General features: G+C 32.4%; 5 protein-coding genes across 5 annotated transcripts in view; 1 reads left to right on the top strand and 4 right to left on the bottom strand.

Annotated features, from left to right (window-relative positions):
- Nucleotides 1-6,426: 6,426 nt before the first annotated feature.
- LOC116000978 (defensin Ec-AMP-D1-like) lies at nt 6,427-7,599 on the top strand. Its single transcript, XM_031240857.1, has 2 exons — nt 6,427-6,523; nt 7,195-7,599. The coding sequence occupies exons 1-2, from the start codon at nt 6,454-6,456 to the stop codon at nt 7,371-7,373; spliced, it is 249 nt and encodes an 82-aa protein (XP_031096717.1). The 5' UTR covers nt 6,427-6,453; the 3' UTR covers nt 7,374-7,599.
- A 6,999-nt stretch (nt 7,600-14,598) lies between these two features.
- On the bottom strand, nt 14,599-15,281 carry LOC116000962 (defensin D2-like). Its single transcript, XM_031240843.1, has 2 exons — nt 15,218-15,281; nt 14,599-14,933 (listed from the first exon to the last, which is right to left on the bottom strand). Exons 1-2 carry the CDS (start codon nt 15,279-15,281, stop codon nt 14,752-14,754), a joined length of 246 nt encoding a protein of 81 aa, XP_031096703.1. The 3' UTR covers nt 14,599-14,751.
- A 1,972-nt stretch (nt 15,282-17,253) lies between these two features.
- Nucleotides 17,254-17,624, bottom strand: LOC116000874 (defensin Ec-AMP-D1-like). Its single transcript, XM_031240737.1, has 2 exons — nt 17,561-17,624; nt 17,254-17,432 (listed from the first exon to the last, which is right to left on the bottom strand). The coding sequence occupies exons 1-2, from the start codon at nt 17,622-17,624 to the stop codon at nt 17,254-17,256; spliced, it is 243 nt and encodes an 80-aa protein (XP_031096597.1).
- Nucleotides 17,625-19,266: 1,642 nt separating this feature from the next.
- The window catches only part of LOC116002709 (defensin-like protein 1), a 24,093-nt gene continuing 18,603 nt past the window's right edge, over nt 19,267-24,756 (bottom strand). The window contains exon 3 of the mRNA XM_031242877.1: nt 19,267-19,422. The gene's annotated coding sequence lies outside the window, so the exon portion shown is untranslated. The remainder of the gene's footprint in view (nt 19,423-24,756) is intronic.
- LOC116002711 (defensin Ec-AMP-D1-like) lies at nt 19,433-19,921 on the bottom strand. The gene is made up of 2 exons (XM_031242878.1): nt 19,810-19,921; nt 19,433-19,611 (listed from the first exon to the last, which is right to left on the bottom strand). Exons 1-2 carry the CDS (start codon nt 19,871-19,873, stop codon nt 19,433-19,435), a joined length of 243 nt encoding a protein of 80 aa, XP_031098738.1. The 5' UTR covers nt 19,874-19,921.

The following is a 24,756-nucleotide window of genomic DNA, read 5'->3' on the forward strand; positions in this document are numbered from 1 at the left end:
TATATATATATATATATATATATATATATATATATATATATATATATATATATATATATATATATATATATATACAAGATTACTCAAGGATTCTACTCTAAGTTTCATTTTCTATTCTTGCATTTCAATTCCTAATTGTTGATTTGAATCTATTGCTTTGTTAGTTCAATTGCTTTTTTATTTCAATTTTCACTATGAGTAGCTAGATCTTTTGAGGCTTTGAATCAATTAGTCTTGCATAATCTCCCTTGAGTTCTAAAGTTCTTAAACCTAGGATTAGATCATGCTTGTTTGATGATTGATTGTGGATTGGGATGTTTGTCTTGACTCTATGCCAACAAGGATCCGGTTGCAATAGAGGGTTAGGATAGGAATACTCACCTACGAGAGTAGGGAGTGTACCAAGCCCTCACCATTCACATTTCCTTCTCACCTTTGAGAAAAGGGAGATTGGAAGGCAAGAGGCACACCAAGTGTTTGATGAATTGCCTCTTCTAGCCTAGCTATTATGAGAATAAAGTTAAGGCATGGTAGAGAGGCCACCGTCCACGAGTGTGGCGTTGGCATTTGTGATCTTGTCTCAATCTTGTCCAATGAGCGTTGCCAAGTCCTAGGATCATAGGAAATCAAGGGTGAACATGCTTGATGAGTTGATTCGAATCCCCTTTCCCTTTAATTGTTTCCTATTCTTTTGCATTAATTGTTTTGTTCTTAGCATGATTCACTCATAGAAATGCTTCGGACTAGCTTTCGAACACTTTTAGCCTTTGTGCTTAATCCGCTTGCTTGCCAATTCCCTTACGCCTTCGTAGAGGACGACACTCTTTATTTACCACTATACACCACTTCACATCCATCATACAATTGAAAAAAACCGCTTTTCATTAATCCCAAGTTGCCCAACCTAGATATAGGCCAATTAAAAATGGTCCAAATCCGATTAGTCTAATGACGGTCATGGAAGTCACTCATTCCACAATACTCATACTCATCTATTAAATATATATATATATATATATATATATATATATATATATATATATAACAAATTTCATATTCTGGCTGAAATTGCCAATTTTACTGAGATAAATACATCTTTCAAAACCTACTCCGAACATGCAAGAAGTTTTTGTTATAATTAACTTTGTGTAATTTTAGGAAAAATTGAACATTATATCTATAAAAGAACTAACAAAAATAATAAAATTCACTTAGAACATGAAAATTTATCGTTATTATCTTAAAAATAGTACGTTATAGCCAAGTTAGATTTTTCCTAAAAAAAGGACCTATAGCTTAGGTCATTAATCCCAAGTTGCCCAACCTAGATAGGCCAAATAAAAATGGTCCAGATCCGATAGTCTAATGATGGTCATGGAAGTCACTCATTCCACAATACTCAAACTCATCTATTAAATTTTTATTTATATATATATATATATATATGTATATGTCTCCTCAAATGAGCCGTCGGTGCAGTCGCTTTGAAATATACACCATAGTGTTAACAAAATAGACCACTAGTGTTAGGAAAATGCACACAGAAAAACAAAACAATAAAAAAACAAAAACAAAAACAAAAAACAAAAAACAAAAAAACACACAACACACCCAAAATAATGCACCATAACTCCCTGCTCCTAATTATGCATTTTCGAACATTGTGTGGTGTATATATATTTACATACCTAATAGTGTGTTTTTTGGTGATGCATACCTAATTGTGCATATTATATTAAGTGCATAAACGAAGCCTTAATGTCACAAATAAAAAATCCAATAGAATTCTCAATATTAATATTAAAAAATGTCAAAACAAATTAAGTGTTGTAGAATTCGAACTGCTGANATATATATATATATATATATATATATATATATATTACCAATATAAACATAAAAAGAATACAAATCAAAACATATGAGTATTTATATGAATATTATGAAACATATAGTAAAATTTGATGGTTATAGATGAAAAATTTGCTTTGTTCATGTATTTAGAGCGAAAAAGTTCGTAGAGAAAGTTTAGCAATTGAGAAAAGTTCGTAGATAAAGTTTATAAGTTTGAAGTTATGGATAAAAAGTTCGTAGAAAAAAAATAAAAAATCAAAATATACAAGCAATAATGAAGTAAAAATAATATTATTTCGAATTTTTAGAGGAAGATGGTAAAGTTTAAGAGAGAACAAAAATTGGTAGAGTTTAGGTATGAAGAAAATATAGGATAATGAAGAAAAATAATTTATTGTATTTAAATATAATGTTTATAAAGTTTAAACAGTGAGAAAAAAATAGAATTTAAATAGAACGAGATAATTAACTTCCAGAGTTGGTAGAAAGAAAATTTTGAAATCTTGAGGGTGAGGGTTGGATTTTAACTATTTATATTTAAGAATAAAAAGTCTACAAAAGTCCTAAAATAAAAAAGTCTACACAAATTCATAACGTTTTGAATACCACATGACTTTTAAAGACTCTTTAAAAGTCTTAATGGAATACCACCCGACTTTTAAAAACTCTTTAAAAATCCTAATTGAATACCGCCTGATTTTTAAAAACTCCCTAAAAGTTTGAATTGAATATCTCCAAACTTTTAAAAATTGTAAAAAAAATTTGAAAGTCTATAAAAGTCATGATTTAATACACCCCTATTAGTTCAAAAGACTATTTCGCACTAATTTATAATATTAATTTATATTTATATAACACATAGTTAAATATCATGCATGCATTATGTGATTAAATAAATGATCAATGAGAAAAAAATTATAAAGCTAAAACAAAAGAACAATAAAAAATAATAAAATTCACTTAGTACAAGAAAGTGTTGTTATTTTCTCAAAAATAGTTATAGCAAAGTTAGGGTTCCCTTCCTAGGTTAGGTCATTACGTGGTCCCACACTCCAATATACATTTTTTATAAAGTTAATTACATTTTTAGTTTTAAATTTATAGGTGACAGTCTACTTTTAGTTCCTTTTTATCCGAATATCCTTATTTGATATTAGAATTATTGTGACATGATCATTTTTGGTCATCCATCAACAAAATCGTTGAAATGTTGTTAAATACAAGGACATTTAGATATTTTTTATACAAAGTAGGTTGACCCACTATATTTTTTATGTTTATTTTTTTTGAAAAAAATCCATAATTGAAGATCGAAATGTCATTGTATTTAACGATATTTAAACTATTTTGTTGATAGAGGACAAAAAATTGTCATGTCACAATAATCTATCTGAGATTGTTCATATGCGGCAACCACCAGGTTATACTGATGCCCAATTTCCTTATCATGTATGCCTTTTAAAACGATCATTATATGGGTTGAAACAGGCTCCCAGAGCCTGGTTTAATCACTTGCATGAATTTCTGCTATCAGTGGGGTTTACAGCATCTAAGACAGATGTATCATTATTTTATTTTTCTCAAGATTCTGCCCGTGTGTACCTGCTAGCATATGTTGATGACATCCTTGTGATGGGGAATAATCCACAGTTAGTGACTGGTCTGTTGGGAAAAATGTCTGCTGCGTTTAAAATTAGAGATCTTGGTGAGCCAAATTTCTTTCTTGGTATTGAAATGGTAAAAAATGGCTCTGGCATTGTTCTTTCTCAACAGAGGTATATGAAAGACATATTGAAACGTGCTGGTATGTCTGATTGTAAATCTCTAGCTACACCTATCTCTGCTTCGAAATCTCCCTCCTTAACTGCAGAGTTGTATGATGATCCAACACAATACAGGAGTTTGGCAGGTGCACTGCAGTATCTCATAGTAACAAGGCCTGATCTATCTTTTGCAGTGAACCAACTCTGTCAATACATGCATGCACCTACAACATCACACTGGGAGCAACTAAAACGGGTGTTGAGGTACGTTAAAGGAACTCTTACTTATGGCTTGCGTGTGACACAGTCCCTGTCTACAGAAATTCATGCCTTCTCTGATTCTGATTGGGCTGGATGCCCCACTGATCGTAAGTCAACTAGTGAATATGCTGTCTTTCTTGGGACAAACCTGGTCTCGTGGGTATGTAAGAAACAAAAGACTGTTGCCAGGTCTTCTACAGAGGCGGAATACAAAGCCTTGGCGGATGTCTGTGCTGAGGTAATTTGGATTCTGTCACTATTACGTGAATTAAAGGTTCCTGACATTCCTGTACCTAAGCTGTGGTGTGATAATTTGGGAGCTACTTATATGTGTGCAAATCCTATTTTTCATGCTCGCACCAAGCATGTTGAAATAGATTACCATTTTGTCAGAGACAAGGTTGCATCCGGAGATATTCAAGTTAATTTTATTTCAACCAAAGATCAACTGGCTGATATATTTACGAAAGCATTACCTGGTCCTAGATTTAACTTTCTGCGAGACAAGCTACAGGTCTCCAGTCTACCCTGCGCTTGAGGGGGAGTATTAGGACTCTATGTATATGAGTCATGTTAGAATTATCAATTCTAGTCTATCTATGATTCCTCTTGTATATATACATGTCTCCTACACTATTGTAATTACTGAATTCAATACATACATTATATTCAGTTCTCATCAGATCCTTATTTGATATTAGAATTATTGTGACATGATCATTTTTGGTCATCCATCAACAAAATCGTTGAAATGTCGTTAAATACAAGGACATTTAGATTATTTTTTTATACAAAGTAGGTTGACCCACTATATTTTTTATGTTTTTTTTTTGAAAAAATCCATAATTGAAGATCGAAATGTCCTTGTATTTAACGATATTTAAACTATTTTGTTGGTAGAGGACGAAAAATGGTCATGTCACAATAATACAAGGATCAAAAGTGAATGTTTTGATAAAAAAAAAGATTAAAAATAATAGACTGTCATAAAAAAATCTAGGACCAGAAATGAAATTAACTCTTTTTTTATAACTCATATATACACATGGTTGCAATAGGCGCGACTAGCGCCTAGCACCTAAGCGGTCTAGGCGGCGCCTAGGCGGTACCTAGGCAGTTCTAGACGGCGACCTATAAAAACAAAAAATTAATTCATGTGTGTGGGTGTATGTCATTTATTATATTATATATATATATATATATATATATATATATATATATATATAAATAAAATTAACAAGGCTAACTCGCTCGAGTTAACTCTGTCGAGTTGGGCAAGTTAACTCGGCCAAATTCGGCCTAGTCGGCCGCCAACTCGGCCCAGTCGGACAAGTTAGGTGCTAGGCGGCCGGCCACCTAGGCGGACGCCTAGGGAGCAATTCTAACTCATAATGTACGTACATTATTTTAACGCATAATGTAGATTATTTATTTTATCCAGAAATTTCATTATTCTAACTTATAAAATTCAACAATATCGTTTTGAATCGTGTTACGCCAATAATTTAACGTCATTAATTAGTCCCAAGTTACCCAACCAAGATTGGTCACCAGTGACCGTCATGGAATTGAAGTGCCTCATTCCACAATAGACATATATATTCATATATTAAATAAATACAAATTTATTGTAAACAAAATTGAAAAACAAAGTTAAGAATTTCTGACTAATTAACAATCGAGTAATAAGAGTGATGGTTTGGTACTATACAAAAAAGCCGATGAAGTGTTTTGTTTAAAAAATATTTTGAGGTAATTAAAGTAATATTTTTGAAAGTTTCACAAAAAAATGTAAAGGGGTTGTAATTTCTATGGATGCTAATTACCAAAATAACTAAAAATAAAGGTTGACAATTTCACATTCCCTACATTGATCTCCCGTTTTCTTGAACTAAACAAGGAAATATGATATTAAAATATTCAAATTTCTGAGGTCATGTGAAATAAATTGAAACAAAAGCAGCTAATAGAAGAATTATATATATTATTTCACCATTTGAGCTGACTGAATACACTACATGTTACTTATCTTAGAAATTACAATTCAAAATTAGGAACCTAAAGCTATACCGAATCATAATTGTTGGATTAAAAGTGTCATTTCTCTTTTTAATACATTACATCTTTTTCAAGCTCGAGTTTTGGTTATGATGAAATACAATTTGCTAACTAAGCTTTGGTCATGTTAGAATCTCTCATGTTTGATTTCCTCCCACTACATGAATCATTTAATTTTTTTGTAAGGATGGACCATTGAGAGTGTAAACGAAGTAAACCATACGTTGTGATCTTATTCAGTCGAAAATCACAATGAGGTAAGTTTCTTATTATTAATCACGTCAAATCAAAAAAGTTTTGTGTTGAGTGGGACTTGTAATCTTATTGTTACAAGTCAATAATCTAAACCTAACATTTTCTTTTTGTAAGGATTGATGACGGCACATCGTGAGGTATAAGTGATGACAGCATGGTCCAGTCTCAAATTGTCACTTATAAATACTTCACCTACTGATATAGTGACAGCATTCCCATTTCCCCTAAGCAAAAACCCTCTTTTGTTCTCAACTACTATACGATGGCTTCTTCTTCTTCTGTTCGTTTGTTTGCAACTGCCTCACTCTTGGTGATGCTCTTCATGGCCTCTGGTTTGCTCTCTCCCTTTCTCCATTCTATATATATCTTCGTTTTAACATGGTATGGGATGAAGTCTATATATATATATATATATATATATATATATATATATATATACATTTGAAAATATTTGACTGTTCATTTGGAAACTTTTCTCCAAAATCCAAATACACAATCAACTATATATTTTGTAATGCACAATCAATCATTCCAAAATGCATAATTGTAATTATAGAAAAATCACCACGACCCTATTTGATATCATAGTTAGTTTTTCAGCCAATTTTGGCTTATTTGATCAACATTATTTATTTCAGCCAATATAAGTGTTTGATTAATTAGTTTTTTGTAATACCTTATTGCTTCAAATCCTAAAATTCAAAAAGATGTTCAAAACAGATTTTTGAAAAAAATCATTTTTCATGAAATTAGTTATCAGCTAACAGCTAATTTACCAAACATCTTTCTACAGCTAGTACTATCAACTAGTCAAACCCACTAACTAACTCAAAACACCCTCACGTTTTTTCTTTACTTTTCAGTTATTGATTATTTTAGATGGGCGGATGAAATAATTAGTACGTCCGCATGTTCTCCAGGAGTAATTGGATGCTTTATTTCCCAAACATTATTTTCTTCTTCATGATGTGAGTGTTAATAATTATTGGATCTAATTGTGCAGGGATGGGAATAATGGCTGCGGGTCCCAGAATGTGCTCGTCGAAAAGTGAAAAGTTCAGGGGGGCATGTATTTTTGCCAACGGCAACTGCAATACAGTTTGCAAGTCTGAGGGGTTTTCCAGTGGGACCTGCACCGGTTCCTTCCCCCCCATCTGCACCTGCACCAAGCCTTGCTGCTAACTACATTGCTTGCTTCAACTTCAATTGGATCAGTGTTTATATATACATACATATATAGCTAAATAAATAAAATGTCCCAAATAATATAATCCAAACATGCATGCATGCATGGTACGTGGAGTTTGTCTGCTATGCTTTCAGTGCTTTAATTGGTGGCTGCCAAGCTCCTCGATCTCATGCATGTTGTTTGGATTTGGTTGTTCGTTACATATATCTTATGTATTCACATGTTGTGTGTTTCGTTTTCTTGTCGGAAGTTATGCAATTTCTGTGTTTTCTAAGTTATTTTTATAAATATCGTGTTGAAATTATTAAAACTGTCCACTGCAACAAATAATTTTTAATTTGTGTTAGAAAAAACATTAAATGAGAAAAATAAAATATAAAGCTTGTGTAGTACACAATTTCCTTAAAATTGATTCACTTTATCGTGATCATTAATAGATTACCATATATAAATCAGGTTATTGATCCAGCACTCGAAATACATACTTGCTGAACTAGAATTAGTAGAATACAATAAGAGAGTATAGAAACTAGAGAGAACTCAGAGAAGGGGACAAAGTCGACTGCACAAAATGGAGAATATGGCAAACCCTAGTCTTCGTAACACATACACGTATATATAAATTATTACTTACTTAAAATCCAAGCTAAGTCTAATTATTTGGCTAGCTTTTGATTATAGAAATTAACATTAGAATTTATATCACATCTTGAGATTTGAAAATTATAAGTCCCAATTTTGAATTTAGTTTTGTTGAGAAGGTAAATTAAAAGCACTAGTTTTCGTATGTCACCTCTTAAACCAGGACCTCGATGATGAATATTTGATTAGAAAAAAATGATCCATAAATTCTTTGTCAATCCTAAAACCATTGCTACAATAAAAAATTACTATGTATTATAATCCTCCAATAATCGAATTTGAGGTGTTAGGATGCTAATCTAGTTAGAAAGACAAAATTAATAAAAGGACTGCATCAACCTTATAGGCAACTCACCTTGTACTTAGTAGAAGTGCATGACAAAATCATACTAAGTAGTATGAGTCTTATTGTCTTTTATGATAGTTACATTGTACTCTAGTAGAAGTAGTACATTACAAAATTATAATAAGTATTTTGAATGTTGCTGATTTTTAAAAGACATCCAAAACTTAGTTTTTGTGGGAATATGCTTTCTAAGTTCTAAACCTTCCCTACTTGACAATGTGACTGGTCATTGCACTGTTTTTTCTAATAAAAGTCTGGAAGACCTTATATGTGGATCAATCTTTGGGTGACTTTTGACTCATGAAAGAAGTCTTAAATTTTTTATCTTTAGTTCTATGTTATCCAATCAAAAAAAAAAAAATTATAATCATGTCACATAGTGATACATGATAAAATTATATGAAATGTTGAGCTTAAAAGCTATAAGTGATTCATATCATGCCGATTTGCATTGCCTGAAGCAAACGAGTTGTGATGAATTATTGCATATACTTTTGAGAACTCATCGTGTTGCGATAAATTTTGTTGTTGATTGAACTAGATTTTCCGACTTAAAAGATGATTTGTCGCGCTACGATAATACAAAGAACAGAGTAAACAATAGTATTGCTATGAAAATATGATGTACATAACCGTAGATCAGAACAATATCTCATTATTCTCATTGTTGGTTTTATGACTAATTGGCACTTGATGACGGGCCAATAATGCCACCATTAATAAAACATGTATGGAAGAATATGGGCAAAGAAAAAGTGTTTTATTATTATGAAAAATTGAATCCATTTTATCCCTTGGGAGGGAGTATTTATACAAATAGGGGCTCAGAGTCCTAAAAATGAGCTAAATCCTAAGTTGTTCCGCACTAGAAGTCCTTGTTACATTAAGAATAGGAAAACCAGTCCTATTATGTCATGAATAGGCCCAAGATGTCACACTCCTGTTTGTGTTGAGTCGTGGGCCCCCGCTTTGCCTATATAGCTCAACGACTTCCAGGAATTATTATCAACACACCCCAGGCTACGGCCCGCAGTTCCAACTAGTTGCTATGAGGAGAGTCTGACCAACTAGAGGGTGACTGGTAGGTTGTACCTTAATTAGTATCCCATCCATTATCGATCACTAGTCATGAATAAACTATCGCAATTTAGGCATTAACCCTCATTTGGATGGATAAAGCTATGGGGACAAAAGAACTTTTACCATCTAACATGACAATTAAACTTTTTTTTTAAAAATTCATTAGTGATGACTCTCATTTTGTAACATATTTTCACCTCATTCTTACCCATTTTTGCACCAATTTTGGAATGATTATTTGAGTCTCCGAACTAATAAAGGTGTTTTATGCTCATAATGACCAAATACACTTTGGAGGAAGGAAAATGAATAAGGGAGCAAAAGTTGATTATTTTGGAACAAAAATACATCAAAAAAGAGAATGGCCGGAAGCAGAACCGGAGAAAAAACGCGCAAAGGACTGGAGCCAAGAAGGATGATGCTTGAAAACAAGACCACGCACTGGCAGTGGCACGCCCGTGCGGAACTCATGCGCCGAAAACTTGGAGTGCGCCTATAAATACATCTTTCTTTTTTTTTTTTCTTTTTTTTCTTTTTTTTTTTCCTTTTGGCCAGAGAGGGTTACCACAGTCGCAGTAGCAGTAGGGAAAAGTTGCTGTTTAAGGTATTTTTTACTTTTGTAGCTACTCTTTTGTTCTAGCTTTGTTACTCTTGCATAATTTGGATTGTTATTGTGTTTATTTACTCTATCTTGTTGGATTCTAGTTTATTAAAGCTATTTTCATTTTCATTTGTCTTATATATTGTTGAATGATGGTATTGATGAATGTTCTTGTGTTCTATATTTACATTATGAATGAGTAGAGTAGTTTAAGGGTTGGATAATGGTGATTATTGTGTTCGGATGCATATTTGATATTTATTTCATTCCAGGGTTGAAACTCAATCTAGGGTTCTTGTTTCAGTGAGATGTTTAGTGTGATAGTGTTGATGGATTTGTGCACTAACTTATCAATACTTGTCTAGCTAGTATGGAATCTTGGCAACCAAATGGGCAAGGAGTCCACGGGTTTTTTACACCCCTAGATTCGTCCCTCAACTACCATTATTCATAAGACCACATCTCACGACCTTCAAGCTCACTTACGAGTGTAGGTAGTGTTGAAGGTCTAGACTACTCGTGCATGCTTAATGAGGAGGATTGGTAGCGTCACAAGAGTGGGTCACAACCTCCATTTACCGAATTGGCCTAACATTGCATCACCAGAGTGGGGTGTTAGTTAACCAATTTGGAGTTGGTAGACATGAACCCAATTGTGAAATTTATAACCCTCAATTCTTTGCTTAATGGCATCAAACCAATAACACCCGTTCCAATCCCTAGTCCTTTATTATTACTTTTATTCCATCGTTTGTAGTCTTATGTACTCAGACACATTAGATACTCCGCAAATTATACCATGGACCAGGGTCTATCTTGCATTGTGGATCTTAATCCAAAAATAATCTTCAGATTTTGTATATGCAATTCTCACATTTTGTACCTGCACGCAGTTAACCTTTTTTGTACATATAAACAAATTGAAGGCACATCACATGGTAATAACATACACATAAACTATTAACTGCATGTATATAATATGTTAATTGCAGATAAATAACATGTTAACCAATATCTTATATGTCGGCAGTTAATATATTATTTACTTGTAATTATTAATAATATAATTTATGTGTCTATAGTTATCATGTTATGTGTTTGTTATTATCATGTTATGTGCCTTCAATTTTAATTGTTTATAAGTACAAGAATTGTTAACTTCAGATACACTGTGTGTTAATTGCGCAGACACATAATTTTTGGACTAAAGTTCACAACACATGTATTATAGTTTATTAAAAGGGGATATCCTTTTTTCCATCACAATATAACAAAAATAAAATGAAAACAATATTGCTAGTAAAGCATCAATACATGACATGATTATTTTGGTTACCGATAAGCAATATTTTTATACTTATTTATATTTAATTCTTATAATAAATTAGTTTTACTTATTTTACATTATATTTATTTTAAACTTTATTTTATATTTTATCCTAATATAATAATTAGTTTAATAATTAAGCTTAATAAGCATTTTGGCTATTAAAATTATATTATCCTAATTAATAAGAATTGGACTCAACTAATTATTTGAACTAATATATTTTTATTGTTTTAATGTTTTGTGCAGCCCTAGAACCCAACCAATATAATATTATGAGTTTATTAATTCCCTTTCCCTTTATCTTTTTGTTATGTACGTATGAGTCCAGTAGCCCAATGCTAGAATTACCTTTTATTAGCTAGGTTATTAATTTTATTTTATTTTGTTTTGTTTTTGTGTTTTCTAATTATGTAGAATGCATCAACCATAATTTTTGTGGCTTGCGAAGACCGCGGCACTTTTGAGCGATGATTTCGTCCACGAACTTCCGCGATCAGCTTTCGTCTGCGACTTCTTCGGACTGTTGCTACGAATGAACGGCTGAATTTGAGCCAAAATTAATATAAATAGGGATGTATGTTTTCAGTAGAAATCGTCAGATTTTCACAGAAGAATTTTATATATATTGTAAACACTTTCTACGATGTCCTGCTGAGTTCTTGTTTTTCCAATTCGAGGATTATAGAAATTTGATTCTACAAGATCAGTAAGCTTTATTTAGCCTAAATTATTCTTTGCACTTTATTATCTATATATCTTCTGTTATATTCATATATATGAATGTTTGCTTGATTAATTGTTGTAATAGGGCCCATTGTTTAATTGTCAAGTTATTAAATTGCTAGTCAGAACCTTGAATCCGTAATTGTTTAAGTGTTTTGATGTTAGTAGCAAATAGCACAATTTGATTATAACTGATTTTCGTTTTGTGTTATGGAGATATATAGTCTAGCTTAAATGAACCGAGCTTATGAGTTTGTTGGCTAGTAGCACAATTTGATTATAACTGATTTTCGTTTTGTGTTATGGAGATATATAGTCTAGCTTAAATGAACCGAGCTTATGAGTTTGTTGGCTAGTAGCACAATTTGATTATAACTGATTTTCGTTTTGTGTTATGGAGATATATAGTCTAGCTTAAATGAACCGAGCTTATGAGTTTGTTGGCTAGTAGCACAATTTGATTATAACTGATTTTCGTTTTGTGTTATGGAGATATATAGTCTAGCTTAAATGAACCGAGCTTATGAGTTTGTTGGCTAGGATTGGTAATCTTTCTAATTCGATAATGCCCTAAAATCCTAAGAGCTTGTTTAGGGTTGTTTATTATTAGCTAGGGAAGTAATTAAAGAGCTTGTTTTAATTACCGACGAAGTAAGGAAAGACAGGTTGTTAGAGCTTGTTAATAACCATAACCAATCTAGNCAGGTTGTTAGAGCTTGTTAATAACCATAACCAATCTAGTAAGAGTAAAGTTAGTTTGGCTTGCATTTCAATATCTGTCTTGTTAGAATTAAACTGATGTTATACCTTGGGTTGGATACCATTTGTCATTGACATTTATTTGATAATTATTTGCTATTCGACATTATTTTCTATTTTATTGTTGCTATTTAAGTTTCGATTCCCATTTCATTATTTATTAAATCTATTGCTAAAAATAGATTCATAAGAGTAAGTATTTATTATTTGTTGGTTTCGACGCCCATCAGTTACATACAAAACATGCAAGACTAATTAAATACAATTGGAAACTAATCCACTTTAAGGTAACATCGCCTTAATTTTCTTCAAATTTAGAAAAACAAATTGAGCTTTTAGTTGGCGGTACATATATGTTATTTCACAGGTATCTTATCGACAACACAATTAGGTTCAAAATAGTAAAATCCCATGCCATGTTAGAAAGAAATAATGGAGAAAGAGAGAGGGCAAACCGGTGGCCATGACCATCACAAAGAGTAAGGCAGTGGCAAACAACCAACTTGAAGAAGAAGAAGAAGAAGCCATCTTTTGTTGAGTAACGAAAGAGGGTTTTGGGGGAAATGCAAAAGCTGTGGGGACTTCACACTATATCAGTGAGTAAGGTACTGAAACCTTTACAGGGCGTTTGGTTGGGAGGAGGGAATTAGGGGGGAAAAGAATTGTAATTCGGTGGAATTGCAATTCAATGAATAAAGTAGGAATTGCAATTACAGTGTTTGGTATGCAGGAATAGGAGTACAAGGAATTGAAAGGTAAGAAATGATAAAATGACTAAAATGCCCTTGTGTTATAGTAGATGTTGTAGTTATAGTAATAGAATAATAATAATAATTCTTTAAATAATAATAATAATAATAATTCTTTCAAAATAATAATAATTCTTTCAAATTTATTAAAAAAAAAACAAAGGGTATGTGAGGAGGGGCAAAATTGTCTTTACACCAACAAAATTGCCCCTCTTCTCCATTGAATTGCAATTCATGGGGGGTACCCCATGAATTGCAATTCATCATTTGGAGGGAATTGCAATTCCGCGGAATTGCAATTCCCACCAACCAAATAATGTAGTTTGTGAATTCATTGAATTGCAATTCAATGAATTCCAATTCCCCCCAAACTACACCCAACCAAACACCCCCTTAGGTTTTCGTATGGTTCTTTATATAAGTATATACTTACATAACTAATAATCAATTAATATGCAGGTAAGCCGTAAGTAGAGGGTAAAATGAGAGTACATTGTCGATCATGTGATTCATGATTCTACGGGTACCAAGAAATCACATAGTTTAATTCTTGTTAACATTCTCTCGATTAAATCCGTCATCCATGACTTATTTTTACTCTGTGATTTTTCTTTAAAATAATGTTACATATTACATTTTGAGTGGTGATTGATAATACCAATGCACAATTTTTATTAGAATAAGTTAGGCCAGTAGAGACAACCTAACGAACATAGTTTTCTTAAACTTATTGTTTATCATTATATTAGTGTGACCGCGGTTTACTGCGCTTAAAATTTGTGTGAATGAAAAAACAAAGGAGAAATTAGTTGATAACCTCAGACAAGGAAACTGAAAACGTACGAAACATGAAACAACGTAACTGAATACATGTAATTACCAGCTAGCAAGCAAGAGAACCAAATTAAACACCATGAAAGCTGGTAAAGCAATTGAATGGAAGATAATTGGATGAATGATTGTTTGGTTATTTTTAGTGAAAGAAATGTGTTTCAAAGTATTGATAAAACATTTATTTATAAATATAACTTATTACATTCATATTTTAGTATATTAACGCAATTGAATTTGAATTCTAGCTTTGCCGAAGAGCAAAGAGAAGACTGATCTATCCATGGTTGGATTTGTAACATTTATTTAGCTAGCAAGGCTTAATGCAGTAGCAGCGGCGATTAAACGTCCCTTTGCAGTCGCCTTCGGGATACCCCTCCGACTGGCAAATCGTTGCGCAGTTAGCTTGCCGGAAACACTGCCCCTTGAACTTCCCGCTCGGCGTCGCGCACTTCCTCGCCTCCGTCACCATTATTGTGTTTCTTCCCAGCTCTGCTCACACAATCATTCATATGCATATTTATAAAACAACAAAAAATAATGGGTGTTTTAATTTGGGTCAGTACTATTAGGCAGATACTGGTAAAAGGGAGGATGGTTGGTCAAAGGCCGGTAAAGGTTTAAAGGGCTAAATCCAACAGCCAGTGTGTCGAAATGTGTGACAGTATAAAGAAATAAAATTACGCCTTCAATACTGGCTATAGCTTTAGGCGTAATACTAACAAATGCAGTTCAATTAAGAAGAAAGGAAGAAGAAGAAGGGGGAGGAGGCAAACCAGTGGCCATGAACAGCATCACAAAGAGAAGGGCAGCTGCAAATGAACGGAGAGATAAAGCCATGTTTTGCAAAGATGGAGGACAGGAAGAGTGTTTTTTGGATATATAGCTTTAAGAGGAAACCCCACGTTTTCTCCATGAGAGAAGTAAAGTTAACTACTTTCGGACAATTGCACTATGCCCGTTTAAATTTTAACAAAGATATTAATGTTGATTTAACTCGTTATAGAATTATAGTTGTGGAGGAAAAATGTTTAAATTGGCCATCAAATATAAAGTTGATCTCTTCCTCAACGGGTTGTCATGCCACGTGACGTACGCTTATGTAGATATTTAATTAAACATATTTTTTAAATTAAAAATATTATTACATACTCTTATTATTAGTTTCCCCAAATTCTCAAACTACAGGCATGCTTTTCTCAAAATCTCCCAAACCTGCGAACTAGAATACATAAAACAGAATATAAGCAACGAACTTGTTCAAATTGTATTCATAAATTAAACATTATTTCACTGGTTGCTCGCTGCTCTCTCACACGGTTCGCAGGTTTGTTCACAAGTTCGCATGCTGCATTGCAGATAGAAAATGGTTTGAAGGTTCGCGGATTCACTCACAAGTTCATAGGTTCACAAGATTGCAAGTTCGAAGGTTTGTCGTTGTAGACAGAAAATGAGGGATTTGGGCAATTAGAGTTAGTATGGTCCACACAATAATGATTGCATTAGGGTAACATTGGCTTTATTTTCTTCAAATTTAGAAAACAATTTGAGCTTTTAGTTGGCGGTACATATGTTATTTCACAGGTATCTTATTGACAACACAATTAGGTTCAAAATAATAAAATCCCATGCCATGTTAGAAAGAAATAATGGACAAAGTGAGGGGGCAAACCGGTGGCCATGAAGAGCATCACAAAGCGTAAGGCAGTGGCAAACAACTGAATAGAAGAAGAAGAAGCCATCTTTTGTTGAGAACGAAAGAGGGTTTTGGGGGAAATGCAAATGCTGTGGGGGCTTCACACTATATCAGTGAGTGAGGTTCTAAAACCTTTAGGTTTTCGTATGGTTCTTTATATAAGTATATACTTAGATAACTAATAATCAATTAATATGCATATAAGTAGATGGAAAAATGAGACTACATTGTCTCGAAAGAGGTGTTCGATCATGTGATGTATAGTTCTGCAGGTACCAGGAAATCACGAGTTTAATTCTTGTTAACATTCTCTCGATCAGATCCATCAGACTTATTTTTGCTCTGTGATTTTTATGTAAATAATGTTACATATTACATTTTGAGTGGTGATTGGTAATACCAATGCACAAACTTTAAATAGTGTATGTTAGAAGTCAGGGCAGTAGACAACATAGTTTTCTTAAACTTGTTTGCCATTTTATTAATGTGACCGCGGCTTAGGGCGCTTAAAATTTGTGTGAATGAAAAAACAAAGGACAAATTACTTGATAACATTAGACAAGAAAACAGAAAACGTGCGAAACATGAAACAACTGAATACATGTAATTACCAGCTAGCAAGCAAGCAAGAGAACCAAAAACCATGAGAGCTGGTAAAGCAGCAGACTCCACTAGTAGGTGATGGCTACCGCAAGTGTTAAAAGAGCTTTTTCAATAACGAAAATAGTGCATGAATAATAGATTGCACAATCGAATGAAAGATAATTTGATGAATAATGATTTCTTCAAAAATAATTTGATGAATAATGATTGTTTAGTTATTTTTATTGAACGGAATGTGTTTCCCATGAACACTTGTTCTCATTCAGTGCGACATTGTTACTCATACCAGCTTCTACGCATACACGTACACAACAGACAATTGTAAAATGAAAACATTTATTTATAAATATAACTTATTACCTTCGTATTTTTATATATCAAATTTAGTATATTAACACAACTGAATTCGAATTCTGGCTTTGCCAAAGAGCAAAGAGAATACAAATCAATGGTTGGATTTGTAACATTTATTTAATTTAGCAATACATACACTGCAGCTGCCTATGAATTAACTTAGCAAGGCTTAGTGCATATGCAGCGGCGGCGGAACCCTTTGTAGTAGCCGCCGGAGAACCCCTCCGACATGCAAACCGTTGCGCAGTTGGTGTCCTGAGAACATTGCCCCTTGAACTTCGAGCTCGGCGAATCGCACGTCCTCGCCTCCACCACCATTATTGTGTTTCTTCCCACCTCTGCAGACAATTACCACACACAATCATTCATGTGCATATTTATAAAACTACAAAAATGGGAGTTTTGGGTCAGTTAAGAAGAAATAAAGGAAGAAGAAGATCGAAGGAGGAGGGGGGAGGAAGCAAACCAGTGGCCATGAACATTATCACAAAGAGAAGGGCAGCTGCAAATGAACGGAGAGATGAAGCCATGTTTTGCAAAGGATATGATGAAGAAGATGGAAAAAAAAGTGTTTTCTTGAGGGTTTAGTATTATTGGTAGTTTATATAAGAGGAAAGCCTTTAGGCTCGGCCTAACTGCTACCGGCAAATTATGCTATGGAACCGAGTCCACCTTGCAAGGTGGACTCGAGTTTATGTTCACAAATTTAAAACCTTATGTTTACAAATTTAGAATTTCATATTCACAATTTTAGATCTCAATATACAAAATTACATTATTCAATATTAACAATTTTTGAACTATATATTCACAATTTTGTTATATAGATTCAAAAATTGTGTTATACTGTTGAATATAGAATTTTGATACTGTGAACATAGGGTTATAAAATTGTGAACATAGAGTTATGAAATTGTGAACATGAAATTATGAAATTGTGAACATGAAGTTATGGAACTGTGAATATGGAGTTATGAAATTGTGAACATTAAGCTATGAAATTATGAACATGGAGTTATGAAATTGTGAACATGGACCCGGGTCCATGGCATAACAACTGACTTCTACCACGTTTTCTCCCAACTAGTAAAGTTAAAGTTAACTACTTACTTGTAACTGGATCAAGAAGGCCCAAGAAAGAGACCCAGAGTTATCGAAAAGTTCTATAAAGATTGGACTTAGTATTTGTAATAATAGTAGGATTATGGCTTATTAGTTATATAACTTATAATGTAACAGCACAATATGAAATAGTCCAGGTTTCTTATTCCTTGTAGAGCTCTAGGCTGCCCAAAATATGTATAAATAAACCCTTTATACACGGAGGAAAGGACAAGCAATTTTGAGTAATACAATACCTATATTCTCTACATATATTTCCCCTACATTTTTCCTATAGAGCTCTAGGCTGCCCAAAATATGTATAAATAAACCCTCCATACACGGAAGAAAGGACAAGCAATTCTGATCAATACAATACATATATTCTCTCCATATATTTCCCCTACATTTTTCCTATATCCACGCTATTCTAATATTAGTGTTTGGTCTGCCTTTTAACTACTCAAAAGTCATAAAACAACCCCACGACTTGTTTTTGCTCTGTGATTTTTCTTTAAATTAAAATAATGTTACATATTACATTTTGAGTGGTAATGCACAATTTTTAAATAATGTTAGAAGTTAGGCCAATAGACAACATAGTTTTATTAAACTCGTTTACCATTATATTAATGTGACAGCGGTTTACGGCGCTTAAAATTTGTGTGAATGAAAACACAAAGGAGAAATTAGTTGATAACATCAGACAAGAAAACTTAAAACATGCGAAACATGAAACGACGACTGAATACATGTAATTACCAGCTAGCAATTAGCAAGCAATTAGAGAACCAAAAACCATGAGAGCTGGTAAAGCAACAAACTCCGATCCACTGGGGTAGATGATGGCTACAACAAGTATTAAAAGAGCTTTTTCAGTCACGAAGATAGTGAATAATAGATTGCACAATCGAATGGACAATAATTCGAAGAATGATTGTTTACTTATTTTTATTGAACGGAATGTGTTTCACATAAACACTTGTTCCCCTTCAGTATTACCCTAATACGTCACAGAACAATCTGTGCGACATTGTTACATAATAGACAATTGTAAAATTAAAACATTTATTTATAAATATAACTTCATATTTTTATATATCAAATTTAGTATATCAACACAACTGAATTCGAATTCCGGCTTTGCCAAAGAGCAAAGAGAATACAAATCCATGGTTGGATTTGTAACATTTATTTAATTTAGCAATACACACACTGCAGCTGCCTATGAATCAGCTTAACAAGGCTTAGTGCAAATGCAGCGGCGGCGGAACCCTTTGCAGGAGCCGCCGGAGAACCCCTCCGTCATGCAAACCGTTGCGCAGTTGGTGTCCTGAGAACATGTCCCCTTGAACTTCCCGCTCGGCGACTCGCATGTCCTCGCCTCCACCACCATTATTGTGTTTCTTCCCACCTCTGCACACAATTACCACACACCTCCAGGGTTTAAAGGGCTAAATTCAACATCCAGTGTGTCGAAAATATGTGGCAGTATTAGGAAATGAAATTGGGCCTTTGCTACTGGCTATAACTTTAAGCATAAGTGGTAAACATTTAATCCTAACACAGTTCAGTTAAAAAGAAAGGAAGAAGGAGGAGGAGGAGGAGGCAAACCAGTGGCCATGAACATTATCACAAAGAGAAGGGCAGCTGCAAATGAACGGAGAGATGAAGCCATGTTTGGCAAAGGATATGATGAAGAAGATGGAAAAAAAAAAGTGTTTAATTTCTTGAGGGTTTGGTATTATTGGTAGTTTATATAAGAGGAAAGCCTTTAGGCTCGGCCTAACTTCTACCACGTTTTCTCCCAACCAGTAAAGTTAACTACTTACTTTCGAGCAATTGCAGAGTGCGGGTTTAAATTTTACCAAAAATAATAATATAGATTTAGCTCATTATAGTTGTGGAGGGAAAAGTGGAAAACGTTTAAATTGACCATTGTACTGAATACAAAAAATACAATCAAGTCATTAAACTTAAAAATGTACAATTAAATCTCTTAAATTACCAAATCTGTTCAATTATACCAAATAGCCGATTGATCCATTTCTCAATAGGTTACCATGCATGCCACGTGGGGCTTACGTGGATATTAAATTAAACATATTTTTAATTATATTTTTAAATAAAGCATTATTACTTTTATTATTAGGTTGTGTTTGGCAGAGCTTATAGCTTATTTTAAGCTACTAATAAGCTATAAGCTTTGTTTGGTAATGTTTTCAAAATAAACTAGTAGTTTAAAATAAGAGCTTATTTTGAAACGCTACTTCAAGTAGCTTTTCAAAAATAAGCTTGTAGTTTCTTAACTTTTTTCCATCTTTATCCTTATTATTTTATATAAATGACATCATTTATCCCTCCCAATTAAAACTCTTTTGGCTTTTTTCTTCAATATGTTTCGTTGTAATTTTAATTTGATATTTGTGTTTTAACAAAAATTTTTGTATGAAATAATTTTATGAATTATAAACATCTTGTTTTACTTTATATATTTTCAAATATACGTTCTTACTTTATATTTTATTAAATTATATTGATTTCATTATTTTATATTTTAATATGTAAACAAACCTATTTAAATTTAAAACTATTTAACTTTTATGAAGATGTCCGTTTTAGTCTTTTTACATTTATCAATTTATCAAAAAGTTAATTTTACCAAACACTTTTAAGCATAACAACTAGCTTAACAGCTCTTCAGATTTCAGATTCGAGCTTATAGCTTTTCAGCTTTCAGCTACCGTTTCAGCTAGGTTTGCCAAACATAGCCTTAGTCTCTCAAAGCTAGATGCATGTTTTCCCCAAAATCTCTAGAGCATGCATACCACAATATATAAAACATAATATAAGCAACGAACTTGTTTAAATTATGTTTGTAAATTATACATTATTCCGCTCGTTGCTCGCTCACACGGGTCACAAGTTGGCTAACAAGTTCACAGGTTGCGGTGCATACAGAAAATGGTTTGTAGGTTCGCAAATTCGCTCACAGGTTCGCAGGTTTGTCGTTGCAAATCAAAAGTTAGGGATTTAATTGACAATTGGAGATTTTGGGGAAAACATGCTTGTATAAAGAACACAGATAATAAAATTTTAAAATATCCATGTACTAAGTAAAATTTTAATAAAGTTTAATAATTTTGTCACTCTAAGCGATAAAAATACAATTTGGTTGTGGTAGTTTTTTCTCCTACATGTTCGTGTTGTAAGATGTGTGTCGTAAATTCTCATGTGAAATTATTGAACAAAATGTTAATATTTATTATATTTGTAGAAGGTTCATGAGTAGTACATCTTGTTGTAGTTCTCTAACTTGTTTACTTGATAGTAAAAACAATGAGTCTACAGATAGTTCGAATACAAAGTGTTTTTGTATTTAAGGTTGATGTTGATTCTGCTCTTAATCTAAACAAGTTGAGTTTAGAGAATAAAATTAATTGTAAATTTATATCAGTTCTAATATATTTAAAGGATGTACAATAACCATTTTACATACAAGATCAATGAATGCCGCAACAGTAGCTATTTTTGAAATTTATCCATTTTCTCGGTTTGCAAGATTGATTGCAGCATTGTTGTAGTCTCGATATTTTTTCGACCGGTCAAGTGTGTCACGATGTTCTATTGCCCTACATTAAAATTTTTAATAATGAGTTTTAAACGTAGCTACGTAAGATAATGATCTTATTACTACTTACATATTATTATCAACAAACATAAAAATTTATTGAATAAAGGCATTGTAGACATCTAATTCTAAATTAAAGAAATGCATATGTATTATTTTTGGTTGTATCTACTAAATTATTTAATTTAATAAGAGTAATAGAGTGGAGTACTTACTTTTCATCCACAACAATAAGTCATTGATTTTTTTTTTTTAAATTTCCATTCGTTGTTTAGACAAATTGTTTTGGGAGTTTGTAATTGCTGTCAATATAAGATTATATTATAATATATAATTCGAAATATATGCTTACAATAGATTTTGTTATAAAAGATATAGTAAAAAATTAACTTATAAATTTCTTTATTAGAAGTTTTCATGCATGGATAAAATTCTGAGAATGATGTGTAAATTTGTTCAATTGGAGCCAGTGAAATGTCAACATTGTTAATTTTTTGGACAATGGTCTTACCGTTTAAAGTCTAGATATAGTTGAATTTCTTATCAACAACCTTGTAATTAGGTCGCGCAGGTCTGACAATGATGTAAGAACAATTTTTTCCCCGATAAAAAAATAATACTACAGTATTTGTAAATTAATATACAATTGTACCATTATAGAAATACAGACAAAAAATTATTAATACCATAATGACCTAAATCATTCACATTAATGCAAAAAGCATAATTTTAATATTGAATCTTGTTTTAAATAATCAAAAGAAGATTAATTAAACAAAAAGAAAAAGGAAAAGAAAAAATTAACCTAAATTCGTTATTTTAAAAAATTCAATAAAATTATTTTCAATGTTCCTTATTTATAATTTGTGATGCTCAACTTTGAATGCAATATATGTATTTAGTCGGGCTAATTATTTAACCAAAATTTTATGTTAAATTTTATATTGTATTTTTTAATACATTCAAACGTATTCGTAGTATATATTTAACAATTATGTCAACTTTGATGAGATAAGACTCGAACCTAAGACCTTTCGTATAAAAATAAAAGAGTAAGTTAAAATAATAAATAATTAACTAAATATTTTGTTATTAAAGTTTATACTAAGGGAATTCGAGATTATTTAAGGGAAGAAAATAATGAGTATAGTAAAAGGTAAATAAAGAAATTATAAAAAATATATATATATCAAAATAAATAATAACCATTAGATCTGACATAATCAACCGCCATAATTTGTCCTCACCTCCACACCTAAAGAATTGTTCTCGCCAGAATAGAAATATATATATATTTGTATTTATGTAGATATATACGTAAATTGATGAATTATAAGCAATGCACAATGCAAGTGCATTTGGCGCCGACGAACCCCCCTTTGCAGTAGCCGCTTTTCATCTTCTCCGACCGGCAAACCGCTAGGCAAGCGAGGTCACTACCACATGACCCATGGTAATTCGCGCTCGGCTTCTCGACACACTCCCGCTTCGCCTCCGCCACCATTTTTGTGTCTCTTCCCACCTCTGCACACGCACATACATTCATATGCATATTTATAAGCCAATTTAAATCATGGACCAAGGTCCACATAGCATTATGGACATTTGATCAAAACGACGAGGTATAGATTTCAGGTACAGAATTTCATAATACTAGACACAAAAATTTAAAACACAGGATACATACACATGTAATATATTTACTTATTTTTCTAATATGATTTAGGTACATAACTTGTGTTAATAAGCGCAAAATTCCAAAACACAAAACGCATAAATTCATGACATAAGACCATGATTGAAAAAATCGCTAGACTCTCCTCAGGTGCCCTAGGGCGTAAAGGAGACAATTAATCGGCGCGCGCCCGTGTAATTTTAAAAAAAAATTGTAAAATTTTTATAATTTTTTAAAGACTAATAATTATAAAATATTTAATACTTAATACTTTTTTTTTTTTGAAAATATACTTAATACTTAATACTAAAATATTAAATATTAACCTAAAAAATATCTAAAATTTGAACTATTTAGGGTTGTTTTCATATTGTTTTGAGTGAAATAGCTCATTAAAAAAAAAAAGAACAATAGCTAATCGGCCGACTAAGCGGTTAGCGCCTAAGCAGTGTAGGAGGCGCTTCGGTGGCCTAGACGGGCTGCCTAGTTGGCCGGCCGCCTAGACCATTGATCATGGTGATACGCTTAGCAGTCGGCCGGCGCCTAGGAATCAGTATCGAGATTTTTGCAACACTATGTAAGACACAATTATTAATTTATTTCAGAAACAGAATTCATACTTAAAGTACATAATTTCATAACAGTAGATACAAAAACTCACATAAACATGCATCGTCGGTAAATTGTATAAGGATTGTATTTATATATAAAACAACAAAAATGGGAGTTTTTGGGTGAGTACAGTTCATTAAGAAGAAAGGAAGAAGAAGAAGGAGGCAAACCAGTGGCCATGAACAGCATCACAAAGAGAAGGGCAGCTGCAAATGAACGGAGAGAAGAAGCCATGTTTTGTTCAAAGGATGGAAGAGTGTTTTCTTGAGGGTTTGGTATCTATATATATATTAAAACAGAAGTACTAGCTTTCCCGCTCATTTTAATCCAAACATTTTGAAATCGGTCAACATAATATTATATAATAATTACTTATCAGAAATTCTAGCCTTCCTTATCATTCCTTATTTATGGCTAAAATTGACAAAATATTCAAAATATGATTCCATTCCTTATTCTACACGGAAATTAATTTGAAATATTTTAGTCAATTCCATTCATGTATGGATTCCTTATTTATGTACATATGTTAACAAAATAGTCACACGGAAATAATAATTATTAAACAAAATTATAGTTATTATACCATGCAATTCAATTATTGTTCAAAATATTTTAATCTTGCGTATTATATATATATATA

Source organism: Ipomoea triloba, chromosome 13 (assembly GCF_003576645.1).
Source record: "Ipomoea triloba cultivar NCNSP0323 chromosome 13, ASM357664v1".
Taxonomy (NCBI): Eukaryota; Viridiplantae; Streptophyta; class Magnoliopsida; order Solanales; family Convolvulaceae; genus Ipomoea; species Ipomoea triloba.